The sequence below is a fragment of the Lagenorhynchus albirostris genome, chromosome 16 (assembly GCF_949774975.1).
Source record: "Lagenorhynchus albirostris chromosome 16, mLagAlb1.1, whole genome shotgun sequence".
NCBI classification, from domain to species: domain Eukaryota; kingdom Metazoa; phylum Chordata; class Mammalia; order Artiodactyla; family Delphinidae; genus Lagenorhynchus; species Lagenorhynchus albirostris.
In genome coordinates this window covers 51189262-51204761 of record NC_083110.1, presented here as the reverse complement: position 1 = coordinate 51204761, position 15500 = coordinate 51189262, and the positions used below count along the sequence as shown (strand labels likewise).

The following is a 15500-nucleotide window of genomic DNA, read 5'->3' as shown; positions in this document are numbered from 1 at the left end:
GTGGTCAAGCTATTTGGCTATTTTGGTGAGGCTGAAAAATTGTGGTATCTGTGGATTCAGTTAGGAATGAATTGGAATATTTTGGTCATTACCACCAGGTCAGGAAGGACATTTAAAAATATTTCAATTATAAAAAAAAAGGGGGGCGGGAATTCCCTGGTGGTCCAGTGGTTAGGACTCCACGCTTTCACTGCCAAGGACCAGGGTTTGATCCCTGGTTGGGGAACTAAGATCCCACAAGCCACGTGGTGTGGCCAAAAAAAAAAATGTTTTTTCAAAAATTTTCAATTATTTTGGGGCAGTTTTGAAAACATGACATTTGTTAGTATATATTACTGTTTACTCCTAACAGACATAAGATTGCTTCTCCCTTCTTTTTCTTTTCTTCCCCTTTGGCATGTCTCTACACTAAGAGATCATGTCACCTGGTAAGGCCACCTGGTCCTGTAAACCAACTAAGCCCAGAGTTTGGGCATCCTCCTTGAAACCCAGGGTAAATCATCCCACACAGAAAGATTACCTTGCAGTCACAACTGAATTTTCCTTACTCTGTCTCCATTCTGAACCCAGAAATGTTCACACTAAGCAGAGGCAGATTTATGACAGTAAAAGAAAAAACACTAGACAACCTAGATTTTGTTTCACTTCTCCTATGACCCTTGGGTGACTCTTTTAGTCACTGTAATTCACATGCCCATATACTAAATAATGAAGATGCATGAACACTAGCAAAACACAATGCCAACACTAAAGAAGAAACAACTATGCAAATAAATGCTTAAAAATTTTTTTTTAGAAACTTGGGTTTGAAGGGGGAAGAAGGAAAAATGCCAACATAAAGAAACATTAAAAGCACCGAACATTCTTGCGGGGAGGAATCTTGATGCGAAAAAAAAAATGACACAGATGGTGGAACAGCCCAACTAGGGAGAGAAATCAGCCATGAGAAGGAAGGAAAGTATGGTCAAGGCCGAGTGGGAAAGCTACAGAGACCTGGTCCTCTGGCCCTGAGGCCTATGGGACCTACCGGAGACCTGTTGTTTGTTGTCTTCCCACCCCTGACCTTTCTCAGCCAGACCTGGCCTACTGTCCCCCCATCCCACCCTCCCCTGAGAGACCAGGGCAAAAATCTTCACTTCATCTATCAACTCACTACATTTTGCATTGCAATCAGTGGCCAAGTTCTTTCTTTATATATATTTTCCTTTTTGTCAGTAATTTTCCTTGTTTCAAGAGTCTTGACCAAGGGAACTATACTTAAGATCAAATTAAACCCAGAATGAACCACAGTCATGAACTGCCAAAGGATGTCTGAAATTTGTGTGGCCGCAGAATGAGAGGTTGGGGGATGGATTACTCTTTCTCATGTTAACTAAATATTTTCTTGTAGAGTTTAGGAGTTTCTAGTTCACTTACATTTGACCGCCAATATTCCTCTCTCCCATGTCCTGTGCCAAACCTCACCCTTACCTGGTGCATTCTTACTTTCATAATTGTTCCCATCTCTTGGCTAATAAAAGTTTCATCCAATGTTATGTAAGATTTGAATTTGTTCAATAACTTACAAATCCATTTTCAGCAACGTATGTTGGCAACCCACTAACGAGAGTCCAGTGGTCCGCAGGAGGTGTCCTTGAAGAAGATTAGAAGAAAGAAAATCATTGCTATACAGAGAAATGCACTGGATACAAAAATAAAACGGCAACTCCTGCCGCTGCCTCATGGCAATACTCACGGAATGACTCTGATCTCTTCTTTTCCGTGTAAAATGTAATCGATGATTTTATAAAACATGACTTCCTAAGAGGAAAGAAAGAGAATATGAGAAAAATCTTACTTCTCAAAGAAGACACTTTTCCTTAATGAACTTATATTTTAAAATTTAAATAACACCTTATCTCCCAACCACATTTCTCTGCATAACATAAATTACCAAACTACTCATGTCCTAATTAAAAGCCTGTAATAAGACTGGAAATATCACTGGCCACTTATCTATACGAATAAGCCTATTGAACTAATATCAGAAAGTTGAATTCAGCCTAACAGCTTCTAGGGGAATCTTGGGTTTTAATTTCTTTCTATTGTCCAGAAATAACCGACTAATCACTCCAGTGGAACGAGTCATGGAATTTCTCAACCACAGTCAATGTTTTCCCTTCCCAGCTGTACAGGGGCCAGCGGTCAAGCTTCCAGCACTTGCTTTTCTGAACAGGGTGCCTCGGAAGCAGGATTCGGTGGATACATTGTCAAAGCTGGAAGCAACTTGAAAACTAGTCTTTCTACTTCTTTGGGCAGATGAAGAACCTGAACATTCCATCCCATGCCTTCCCTTTCCTGTGTGCTGGGGATACCGTGGCGGAACAAGCTTCCTAGGAAGCTTGCAGTCAAGGGGGAAAGTAAATCTAACCCAACCCTTCCCTGGAGATCCCAGTCCAGGGTGTCAGAAGAAGGTCCTGGGCTCAGTGTGTTTAAAAAACTGTGCAGGAGGCTCTGATGCATCCCTCCCTATGGAGAAGCACTGATCCACCCAGCCCTGGCTTCACAGAAAACGAAACTGAGAAGTTAAACAATGAGTGAAGGCGAGAGCCACCCAGCTGGTTTGGGGCAGAGCTGGGACTCGAACCTCAACCTCCTTGTCCGGTGCTCTTTCTACTACTCCAAGGCCCCCCAGGAAGTCACAGGACTAGAACCTTCTAGTCCTTCTCGAGCCAGCGCTCTTTCCTTTACGCATGGCCTCCTCTAGTTCTAGCGCCTGGTACAGGTATCATCAACAGAGACGTCTGCACTCACTCTGCCATCTGGTGTCTTTGGACCCTTATAAGGCTCGACTTCTCCAAGCTTGACAGGCCACTCATCGTAGAATTCCTGGAGGCAATTACATTTAAACATTATGAAGCAAACTGTTCCGTGACCTACCATATCTTATACGAAGGTCATTGGTTTGCACGTTTTATGTTAACTTATAATCCTGGAATTTTAAAGCTCTTTTTCAGCAATACCACTTATGAACTTGTGACTGTGAACAAGTCAACCTTTTTAATCTGTAAAATGGGGACAATAATAAAATTTATACTATAGGGTCATTGTGTGGATTAAATGAATAATACAGAGCACCTACCCTGACACATAGCTAAAAGTACTTAATAGATAGCAGCTCTTTTATAGGCAATTAAACTAAATCCAGATAGGTTAAGAGGCTTGTCCAAAGTCATGCAGAATGGACAACAGTGTTGCTTGCCTTATCCAACATTCAATTCCCCCTCTTCCTTGCTAACAAAACCTGATTTTATTTAGTTATCAGGTGGTGATTTGTTCAGGGAAGATGGGCCCTGCACAGCTCACGAGTGGTCTATGTAAGGTGCCTGGAATTAGTTTGAGGGCAGGTATGTGGCCTGGATATGGACAGTGAAGGAGAAGTCTTCCAAGGGCCTTCTGATGAAAGGTTTTCTTTAGACGAAGGGCGATGAGGATGATATTTGTAGGAAATATCTCCCAATTTTGTCATGTCTATGAACCAGGTCTTGAGCTGCAATAGCCATCTTACCACCACAAGAAGAGACCTCACCAACAATGCTGAAGGGAGCAGAGACTTTACCAGCAAAATATGAAAAGCACCTGGGACTCTGATGCCTGTATTGAGCTCTGAATTAATCAGCCATAGAACTGCCCTATTTGGGGACTTCTTGTTAAATGAGATAATAACTGTCATGTTACTGAAGATGCTTTTAGTTGGGTCTGATGTTACTTGCAGCCAAAAGCATCCTAACTAATACAGTCAGCTAGAAACTCCCAGAGCCAGGATCAGAACTCAGCCCTCCTGACACTTGGTCCCATGTTTATCCACTTAGAACAATTATTGTGAAAAGATAATTTCCAATCACATGGAGAGTAATAAATATAGATGATATGGTATTCATTAGTTATGTTGAACTAGGAGAGCTCCAACAGAATTAATGAAGCAAGATGAGAAATGAGCATTATATTGTGTGAGTAATATTAAATATTTTTAAATTTCTACTTTAAAATAATTTTAACTTTTCAGAATATAAATCCTCAAACTGGTAATAAAAATACACTTTATTTTTATGCCCTAATATGTGCTGGACACTATATAGATATAGATTTAGACATTTAGCTATAGATAGATAGATATGGATATACAATTTCCAAATAATCTCAAACCCTCACAACTGATGAGAGAAGTCCTCATTTTACAGATGCATAAACCAAGAATCAAGGAGGTTAAAAGAAGTTGCTGAAAAGAAGCACAAAGTCAAAGAACTGACACTACCCAACTTTGAGCCTCACTATATAGCTACCATAATCAAGAGAGTGTGACACTGGTGGAAGAATAGACAAAGAAATCAATGGAACAGAATAGAGAGCCCAGAAATAGACCCACATGAATATTATCAATTGATCTTTGGCAAAGCAGCAAAGGCAATGGAGAAAGAATAGTCTTTTCAACAATTGTACTGGAACAATTGGACATCCACATGCAAAAAAAAAAAAAGAATCTAGATATAGATCTTATGACTTTCATGAAAAACAACTCACAATGGATCATAGACCTAAATGTAAAATGCAAAATTATAAAACTTCTAGAAGATGACATAGGAGAAAATCTAGGTGAACTTGGGTTTGGTGGGATTTTTTAGATACAACACCAAAAAATGGAAAAATTAGACTTCATTAAAATTAAAAGCTTCTGCTCTGCAAAAGATACTGTTAAGAGAAAGAAAATATAATACTCTGGGAGAGAATATTTGCAAAACACATATCCAATACAGGATTTGTATTTAAAATACTTAAAAATGAATGATAAGAAAATAACCCAATTAAAAAGTGAGCAAAAGATCTGAACAGTCATCTCCCCAAAGAAGACATACAGATGGGAAATAAGCATTTGAAAAGATGCCCACATCATATGTCGTCAGGAAATGCAAATTAAAACAATGAGATACCACTACACACCTATCAGAATGGCCAAAATCTGGAACACTGACAAAACCAAATGCTGGCGAGGATGTGGAGCAACAGGAACTCTCAATTATTGCCAGTGGGCATGCAAAATGGTACAGTCACTTTGGAAGACACTCTGGCTGTTTCTTACAAAGCTAAACATAGTCTTATCATGTGATCCAGCAATAGCCCTTCTTGGTATTTACCCAAAGGAGTTAAAAACTTACGTCCACACAAGAATCTACACACATTAACAGCAGCTTTATCCATAATTGGCAAAATTTGGAAGCAACCAAGATGTCTTGCAGTAGCTGAATGATTAAGCAAACTATGGTGTATCCAGACAACGGAATATTATTCAGCACTAAAAAGAAATGAGCTATTAAGCCATGAAAAGACATGGAGGAAACACAAATGCATGTTGCTAAGGGAGATAATTTAATCTGAAAAACCTACATGCTGTATGATTCCAACTATATGGCGTTACAGAGAAGGCAAAACTACAGAGGGAGTACAAACATCAGTAGTTGCCAGGGGGCTGGGGTGGGGAGAGGAAGGGCTCCATAGGCGGAGCTCAGAGGGTTTTTAGGGGGGGAAACTATGCTGTATGATACTGTAATGGCAGATATATGACACTATGTATTTGTCAAAATGCATAGAACAGTATAACACAGAGAGCTGAATGTAAACTGTGGACTTCAGTTAATAATGACACATCAATACTGATTCAACAACTGTAACAGATGTACTGCATCAAGGCAAGATGTTAATAACAGGGGAAAGGGCGGGGGTAGGGAAGGAAGAGGTCACGTATGGGAACTCTCTGATCTCGCTGCTCATTTTTTCTGTAAATCTAACATTACCCTAAAAGAATAAAGTCTATTAATTAAAATAAAAAAAGACTTGTTGAAGACATATAGTCAGGAAGTGGAAAAGCCAAGCTTACATCTTTTTTGCTCCAAAAACGTACATGTTTACCTCTATACCACACTTTCTTGGCACTGGTTCTTACGATCTACCGTGACTAGTAGTTTACATAGCGTATCCATTTTTTTTAATGGATTGCATTTCATGTGATGTGCATTTTATAGGGGATGTTAGGTGAGACCAAATGTACGGAACAGTGACCTTCTCCTTGGTCATGTCCAGCAGTCCAATGGAGTATCGTTCACAGTTCAGGTATGTTCTAACAGTGTAGAGAGCTTTGTGAAACTGTCGCTCAACATCTGTGAGCTCTTCAAATACTTTGTTGGCTGACCACATGAGGATCTGAAAGTGAGTATTAAACAGAAAACAATCAGAACAAAATACAATACGAAGAGGAGCATCAGTCAGAAGAAAGCAGGAGGTGCATCAGATAAAACGAATTGCATTGCAAACAACGCAATTCCATTTTGGCACATGTACATGTCCAACAGATGACTCAGATTTTCTGAGTGGGATGATGAGTAGACCTTTTGCAAGGATGTGGGTTTATGAAAGGGGAAAAACCATGATTGGTCCCCATGTCCAAATGTTTTGGCTCAAAGGGCAAGTGATCTAACAATAAATGCAGAGACAGTTCCTGGGCAGAGGGTCCAGTATTGGTGGCCCACTGGCTCCTGCCGGTCCCTATGGGGAGAAAGCCACATGCCTCCTTCCATGCATCCTAAGCTAGTCAAAGGTCTCCTTACCCGGACAGTGAGCCCAGGACGAGACCTTGGAAGTCCTCCAACCCAACCACCCTCCCACCATTGTACTCATGAAGAAACAGAGGTCCACAGAGCGGTCCAACTCAGGTATCCTGGCTACCAATGTTGTTCTTTATCCCTCTGGCTCAAGGAGGCAACAGAGGAGTGATGTGCTTCTCAAATTAATACCTTTACTATGTATTGGGTCGGCCAAAAAGTTCGTTCGGGTTTTTCCGTAAGATTTTACAAAAAAACCCAAACGAATTTTTTGGCCAACCCAATACCAGGAATACATAGTTCTGCTAAAAGCTTTATGTGAACTAATTCATTCAATGACCATTTAATAGTCACAACAACCATGTGGGGTAAGTACTACAATTATCATTGCTATCTCATAGAGGAAAAAACCACAGCCACCCAGGATATGGACCGAAGAAAGCAAGCCAGCTGTACCTACAGATAGAGGGACAGGAAGATGGGGTGGGGGGAGGGGACATAAGAGGACACTGAGGATAGACGTTTGGGGATCTTATCCATGTGGTGTGGATAGGAAGGGTCTGGGCTTGTTGCCTCTGGGGTGCTTTGTCAGACAGGTCAGCATGGAGTGGTTAATGTCACCTTCTCTTTACCTGACTTCTTCGGGATTCAATACTGTACAAGTAGTTGGTATGATGAAGCTTTAGGATGACAGAAACAAAGCTGAGGTATTTGGAAAAGACCTACAGATGGCAGAGAAAAACAAATTAGGTGTGACATCTTTCTTTCAGTTATACAACAAATAAATTTCCTGCGCCTCCTATGGGATGCCCAGGGTTAGCGTTACCTCTTCATCCCGTTTGGAAAATTCAGATGCATCTACTTTGTTAACTGCCATAACCACAGCAAGAACCTCCTTGCCCGTCACGATGGGGGTTGCCAGCAGGTTCCTGGTGACATACCCGGTTTGTCTGTCCATGAAGTCAGAAAAATGGCTGTTCTGCAAGATACATTCACACATTTGCCAAAGCAGCATAGGACCATGAGTGTAGATGTAGGAATGGTAACAGATCGTCCTCTCTAGTCCAAGTCCTACCAACAGATAACCAGGGCCGCTGCACAGTGGTCCCGAGCAAACAGTCCCCACCCACCTCCCACCCTCAATTAGAGAGAATGAATGAAGCAAGAATGAAACTGCCCGTTTCCGAATGAGCATTTCCCGCCTGAACTACGGTCTATCCCAGTTAGGCTGAGGTTGGGCCAGGAGAAAAGAGGTGATGTTGTGGCCAAATGGAAAGTGAGGTTCTAAAAGGGAGGCGGGGGGAAGATGCAGGATTACAACAGGCAGAAAGTGTATGTCAGAAGGAGAGCACAGCTGGGATTCCGTAGAGCTCTTCTTTTTAATCACAGCAGTAAAATGTGCACTTGAAACCACTCAACCCATCATAACACAAAGAAAAAATTATTAATCCCCCAAACTCCTCCTCCTTGAGGAAATCCATGTTCCTGCTTAGTACATCTCCTTCTATGCCTTTCTCTCTGCTCAGGCAAAGGGTTTACTTTTCTTTTTTTAAATAAAATTTCCTTTTCTAATTTTATACAATCCTTTCGTCACTTAACACTACCTTACGAACTTCCGATGTGTACGATGTGAACCCATCTTCTGGATTCTCGTAGACCGCTCCACAGTGCGGGGGCCCCGGATCTGCTCAGCCAGCCTCTCCTGATTCAGTCCGTTGATAGTTTTCCCCACTGCAAACAATACTGCACTAATCACTCTTGCTTTTATTTTTATGTGATGGACTCCCCAAAGTGGAAATTCCTTTTGCTGGATCAACAGGTATATGCAGTTTTTACTTAACGCTAAGGGCTTTTACAGATGGTTGAAATTCTTACCTCTCCTGGTCATTTATGAGAGGACCACCCTCTTGCCAGCACCAGATACTTATCAGTTTCTCAAAGTTCTACCAAGTCAATGTCTCTCATTCATATTTTTTATTTCTTTCCTTGGGGAAAATGAAGTGTATCATCCCAGATACAAACTTCAAGTAGTAGAAGCGAGAGCTGACTCTAATACAAGAACCACGGAAAGGGCAGAGTGATGAGTTTGGAGAGGCACACAAATGGAAGGGCTTGGGAAGAAGGTCAAGGACAGCAGTTATCTTATTAGCTGTAATTGAGAGGAATACCCACTCTAGTTGGGTGTAGACTCAGCCTGCTGTGGGTCCTGACTGTCTCCCCTTTGAGTCTTCTTCAATTAGAACTGAACTTTCCACCTGACTTTGAGACTCAGTGGCCAAAATTAATGTGGTGTTCCTTTCACAAGTTGTTCATTTCTGCATGTTGACGGTGCTTCTAAGAGCAGCACAAATCGTGGAGGCTGGCCTCTGTTCAATTTCCCAAAGTAAAAATGTGAGAGGTCACTGGTGCATGACTTCCAGGCCAGAGTTTCCAGCAGAGAACAAGGGCTGCTTCGTCAACACACACAGCTCTGCTCAGAGCAGTAGACCCGGGCTGTGCCTCAGAATCACCTGCAGACTGATGCAGATTTGCAGACCTCACAGCAGACCTACCAAATCCTAACTGCCTACAGTGGAATCTGTCTTCACCAGGAATCTGAACTTCTGGCGGATGTATCAGTTCTGTGGAGGATCCTTAGAGATGTGAGATGCTAAGGGATTCAGATGCAGCCCTTGACCCCAGATGTCTTCTATACCTTCCCGAAGTGGAACCACAGAAACCAACTACTTATGTAGGAGGCAGCATTGCATAAGGGGTGAAGAAGGTTCTGGAGTCAGACCTCCTTGGCTGAAACCAGGCCCAGATTTACTAGCTGTGAGACCCTGGGCGTGCTACTTAACCTCTGCATCCTCATTTTTTAGTCTGAACATGGGAACAATGAGATCATCTACTGTCTAGAGTCTCTGATGTGAAGAGAATAACATAGTGTGGGCAGAGCACCTAGAAAAGAGTCTGACACATATTAATAGTAGGTGCTCAATTAATACTAGGAAGAGAGACCCGGGACTTTGGGGGCCTCCCTGGGTGAGAAGTCATTCTGATTTTGTGTTACCATTCTGCTTCTACTTCTAGCTTTTCTAACCCATTCCAACCACTGAAGAAATTAGATGCTCTTAGCTGATGTAGGCCTCCTATGCCCAGGAGCATGCTCGCTCCTGAGGGCTGAGTCTCTGCCCCACGCCAACAGAAGCCCTATTTTTTTGCTAACTGCTTTATCTGTGACTTCTCTCTACCTCCTGCAGAACCTTCACTCAGTCCAGAATAGCTCCAGACTTTGGGAGGTTCTTTCTCTTAATCCACTGCTATAGCCCAGGCTGGCTCACTGTCCATCTTCCTCCTAACCTGTTATCCATTACAGAACGTGATCACTTTCACTTACACCGCGATGCTGGGCACTAAAGGAATAACCAAAACGCCCCAAACATGCAGCGTTTCTTGGCAGACACTCTTCACTCTACAGCTTCAAAACTGGATGCTAGTTTATTCTAGATTCTAAACACAAGGAAATGTTCTTACATTCAATTGGCTGTTTTGAGAAAATGACTTAGAAGTTTCAAAATTTAATGCTTGCTTATCATTGCATCTGAAAATCCTGGGCAAAACCATCTGTCAAATTACAGGGTAGGGTGAGGCAAGGTTTTCCAGCTTTGTATTTTCACTGGTTCAAGCAATCCTTGGTGAAGTTGCTTTGAGTAAATCCTGTACCTTTCGGACTGACAAACTCCCCTTGGTGGTCATTCTTCAAAGAAGCCAATGAAGGCAACTGGGAACATGGTTTAGAGCAGCGGGCCACCTGGATCCCTCAGCCAATCTTAGCATTGCTAAATTCTGATTAAACATCTCAAGATCCAGAGTCAGAAAGACAGAAGGGCAGAAAGGGAGCTATAAGCACCCTGTTAATTATTGAAAACTTAGGATTCTCGCATGGCTTTCTTTTAAACCACAGTCAGGAGAACCACCCATAGAGTTAATCACCAGCTTTCCCAATACAATAAGAAATGATTAACTTGTGGAGGATATGTCTCAGTTTCCTGTTATTAAGTTTCCCTGCCTTTAACCTGTTTTAAAAACAGGCCATAATCATTGACCCAGTTTTGGCCACCTACACCCAGCCCCCAACTTCTCTTGGCATTAATATAATATTACCATAGCTTTCATTTATTGAGCACCTACTAGGAGTCAGGCACTTTATGTACATTTCATCCGTACATTTGGTTACTCTGTTTCTCAGGTGCAGAAACACAATCCATCACGCAGTTACCGTGTCTCAGACCTGGATATACGCCCAGGTCACCTGATTTCAAAGCTCTCACCCGACACCATGTGGCTTCTCTGTTGCCAAAGCTGGGAGTATCCAGTTCTGCCTCTGGTCTATGTGTGAGAAGTCCTTCCCTCCCTGTGCCCACACTGCCAACCAGGGAGGAGTCCTGTGTGGTCAGGGCTATGGCAAAAAAAAGGAGGCCTTGGAAGACCTGGTTTAGGAGCCCAGACCCAGCACCTCCTGCCTAACTGACCTTGAGAGGATTCTCACATATACAGGATGGAAATAAAAATACGGTCCTTGCCCTCTGCACAGGGTCTTGGCCAGAATCAAGTGAGATAAAGAACGAGAGAAATCTTCACCAAGTGTCAAGTGCAATGAAAAGGTGAAGCGTTAATAGAAATGTCACTTAAAACATTTCCAACTCCTTTCTCTTTGCAGATTTTACCACAACTTAAGTGCGGTGAAACTGCAGGGCTGCGGGGTGGGATGAGGGTGGGAACAGAGCGAGGAGGCCTCATCCTCTCCAGCCACTCTCAGTCACTGACCAGACCCTGGACTCCAGGAGAGATGCAGCCCCCCATGACCGCAACTTCCTGTCTGCCCAAGGGAATAAACTAAAGGGTCCAGGAGCCCTTTCCATCTGATCATCCACAGTTGATTTGAAATTTACTTCCTCCTCTTACATCTGTCCATCCAATAGACCAGCGGTTTTCAACATTGGCTGCATATTAGAATCACCTGGGGAGCTTTAAAAAGTACTCCTGGCTGTGTCCCAGCCTCTGAGAGGCTGGTGTAATTGGTCTATTGAGAGTCTCACACATCCGTATTTTTAAAAGAGCTCCCAGTTTGATTTTAATGTGCGTCCAGAGTTGAAAAGCACCATTCTCCGAGGGAAAAAAAAAATGCTTAGAAGCAGTAGAAACGGAGAGCAAATGAAGTCTTTGTCCCTCCTCTGAGCTCAGGAGGGTGGGATGGCGTCTGACTTCACACATACTCAGAAAAAGGGAGAACAGAGCGAAGTGACCCCGCCTCCCCCCCATTTACTGCCCTGTGCATATGGGGTGCCCATCATGGACAGCAACACACCCAGGCCACCTGATCGCTTAAGCAGCTCCTTTCTATCATCCTGTCCTCAACAGAACTGGGCTCATTCATAAAGGAGTAGAGCAGAAGTCATTTTATCCATCTCTTCTTTTAAAAAAAAAAAAAGTTTTTCTGAAAAAAAAAATCTTGCGTGTCACTTTCTTAAGTTTGCTGTCCTAGTCATTTTGGAGATGGCCTCAGTCGGAGACTGGCAAGAAGCATATTCCTGTGAGAAAACCTCAGGGTGTGCAGGCATAGCCTCCTTGCTGGGGATCCAAGAACTTTGCCTTAAGGGCCTTTAGTCAGCGGAAGCGGCTGCAGTGGGCCCAGAATCCTACTTAAACCAGCTGAAAGGTACTGCAGGGAGGGATGGTAAAGAGAGAGGACTCTGCGGTGCCCAACGGCAACCCTTGCCCCTCTGGGCTGTCCTGTGGCTGTTTGCTGAGCGTTGCTAATGTTTGACAACTTCTGCACCTTCTGGATCCGCACGGCCCCCCTCCCGTAATCAGCTTCAAGAGGCACGTAGGGGATTATCCTCGCGCCTCCAGCTGCCCCTCCTCCACAAGCCGGCAATAAACCTCTACACAGTAAGCATTTCAGGGGCAGCTCCCAATCAATTCTGTTCCATCATCGTCGAACTCTCCCCTTTGCTAATAGCAAATCAAAATGATGGGACGTGTGTGTAGGAGAAGGGCAGGCAGGAGAAACTCCAGGCTGGGACCTACGGCTATTGCTGAGGAGGGGGATTATGGGTGATTTGCATTTCCTTCTTTTTGTTTATTTGTATTTTCTAATTTTTCTAAGAGAAACAAGCATTACGTTGGTTAGGAGAAAGTTAATTTTTCTGCTTTTAAAAGAGCATAACAATTTATGCAATATACAATTAGTCTTCAGGAGGGTCCAAATGTCCCATTTACAAGATTGGAAATTCTTGATAGATCTGAGTTATGAGGGGCTGAGATGGCCAAATGCACTTAATCATCACCTAAATTCACATTTTTAAGGATCCAGATGGCAACATCTGAACTTTCGGAGGGTATCTTTTTTCTTTTTGCACCTTTGATCTATAGGTGGGAGAATCATTCAGGAGCCAATTCACCCCCAAACAGCTGAGTGTCTTCAAAGGATCGTGGGTGAGAAGCGGCTCAGGGGTCTTGGCATCTGGTGTATTGGCTGATCAGCTCACCAGTGAGCGGCCTGCTTTGCCCTGCTGGTCAGGACAGTGCCCAGAGCACAGAGGAAGTGTAAGGGGGCAGGTGTGGACTGTACCAGGCCCAGGTAAGGCTGCCCAATAAAACACCCAGCATTCCATGGGGCACACATTATCCCCTGTTGATCTCAAATTCAGACAGAACCGGAAATCTTGTTTTTTTTTTTTTTTTTTTTTTGCGGTACGCGGGCCTCTCCCTATTATGGCCTCTCCCGTTGCGGAGCACAGGCTCCGGACGCACAGGCTCAGCGGCCATGGCTCACGGGCCCAGCCGCTCTGCGGCATGCGGGATCTTCCCGACCCAGGGCACGAACCCGCGTCCCCTGCATCGGCAGGCGGACTCTCAACCAACTGCGCCACCAGGGAAGTCCTGAATCTTGTAATTTTATTTGCTAAATCTGGCAACTCTCGGCCCAGGTGCTCCTCTTCCCCACCACCCACTCCCCAGCCAAGCCAATGTCACGAGGATGGCCCCTGGACCCCCGCTCTCTTTCCCAGTGTTCCTCCCCGACGCCACCAAGACCTCCTCTCCGCTCCACTGTCACCATCAGGCCACTTACCTTTTTCACGTCTGGAACATTGAAGGTTTTCTTCGTGTGAGCAACCCAACCCACTATCCCGACGTCCAGTGGAAAAACAACTTCTCTGTCGGGGACCACCAGGTTGTCCTCGAACTTGGAGGTAGAGGTGACGTCGAGCAGCTTGGAGGCCACCTCGGGCGAGCCGTTGCGCGCCCGGCACAGGAACATGCTGCAGCGGTCCGCCCGCAGAAGCTGCGCCAGCCTCTGCAGGGCCTTGTGCGCCGCCAGCTCCACGCTGCCGGCCTCCTCCCGCAGGGCCTCCAGCAGCTCCAGGCACAGGGCCGTCTCCTCTATCAGCGTCAGGCCCGGGAAGGACATGCGGGCCGGCGCCTGCGCACCACCGGGCTCCGAGATTTCTCCCGCCGCCTCCCCCCGCAGTTTCCGGTCGAAATACGCCTTGGCAAACTGAGGGTTGTCCTCCAGGTATTTCTCCACCGTCTCTTGGCTGATCTCACCCATGGCGTGGCTTGCTTTGCTGCTCTTGTCCAGAATGGAAGACCCTCAGAGCACCACCAGAGGCAGAGTGCCAACAAAGAGGTGCCTCCTGGTCAAAGATACCGGGAAAGCCCTAAGGGGCACCTCACAGGACCCCCAAAGGCTGAGCAGAAAGGTTGTTTAGCAGAGCTTTCAAACGACCTGTAACTCTTGGGATATGACAGAAGGTCCTGGCTTAGAGTGGGATTCAGGAAGCATGGGATTAAAGAGTTCTTCAGGACACGAAATCCCCAAGCATTATTAGCTCATAAATCCTCAGAGAATCCGCAGAGCGTCTTAGATCAGCCAGCCAAGTAGCAAGTCAAAGTGACCATTCCAGAAAAACAGCTGAACCATGGCTGCTGTCGGCGACAAGAAGAATCATGGATATATCCATTAATTATATTCCATAGGCATTGACAATACCACTTCTTCTTTCACGATAGCTCTATGAAATAAAACTATTTAGACCTCGGAAATGTCTGTTTGTTTATATGGCAACTTGAATGAACATTTGGGGGAGATGGAAGGGTTTAGCATAACACAACATAAAATCGAATATTAATCTTTCCTTTTCTTAAAAGTCCTATGATCAGCCAGATTGCTTGCCCTACTCTTTTTTTTAAATCCTCACCTCTCAGTTCCCCTCATTTAAAAACTTGACCTCGGAAATGTTTTAAGGGAACAAACCTTTGGCTTATTCTAGAGAGGTGAACATGGAAAAATATTTGCCCATGATTCAAGCCTAATCAAGCCGTAATTTATACAATAATCCTTGTCAAAAGACATGATCATAAAAGGCAACCCATGCGGCTGCCAACTAGGTTTTCCTGCTAAGCATATTAATTTGGATTTTGTTTTCCACAGTAATAGGCAGACCTCATGCCTTTTTGCTCCAAGGTACAGTCGGTTAAATCTACTGGATAATACCTGTCTTGTCTGTTGCTAGGATATTTTACATCTCGGGGGCTTCTGGCATGGAAAAAACACTTGCCGCTACTTACTTTTGTTTAATGTTCAGGTTATCAAGCTTTTACATAGATTAAGCACATTTTCCCAAATACTTAAACACTATTATGCAACTAATAAGCCGAACTACACATTTCATGAACCAATTTCCTTGAATATTTACAGGCTGATTTCAAATTTAGTCAGAGGTCTTTTAAGCATTTCAATAAAGCTACAAACTTTATATGGAGAATTCTCTTGAATGAAAACATACGTAACAGTTACAGTGACTCCAAAAGTTACTGTTT

At 43.9% G+C, this 15500-nt stretch overlaps 1 protein-coding gene across 1 annotated transcript in view; it reads right to left on the bottom strand.

Annotated features, from left to right (window-relative positions):
• The window catches only part of PDE6C (phosphodiesterase 6C), a 58227-nt gene extending 43998 nt beyond the window's left edge, over positions 1-14229 (bottom strand). Inside the window, exons 1-7 of the mRNA XM_060125431.1 lie at positions 13750-14229; positions 7459-7611; positions 7265-7354; positions 6094-6234; positions 2794-2868; positions 1736-1800; positions 1566-1632 (exon numbers count right to left, since the gene is read on the bottom strand). Of these exons, the coding sequence (XP_059981414.1) occupies positions 1566-1632; positions 1736-1800; positions 2794-2868; positions 6094-6234; positions 7265-7354; positions 7459-7611; positions 13750-14229 (1071 nt within the window). The remainder of the gene's footprint in view (positions 1-1565; positions 1633-1735; positions 1801-2793; positions 2869-6093; positions 6235-7264; positions 7355-7458; positions 7612-13749) is intronic.
• Between the last annotated feature and the right edge of the window lie 1271 nt (positions 14230-15500).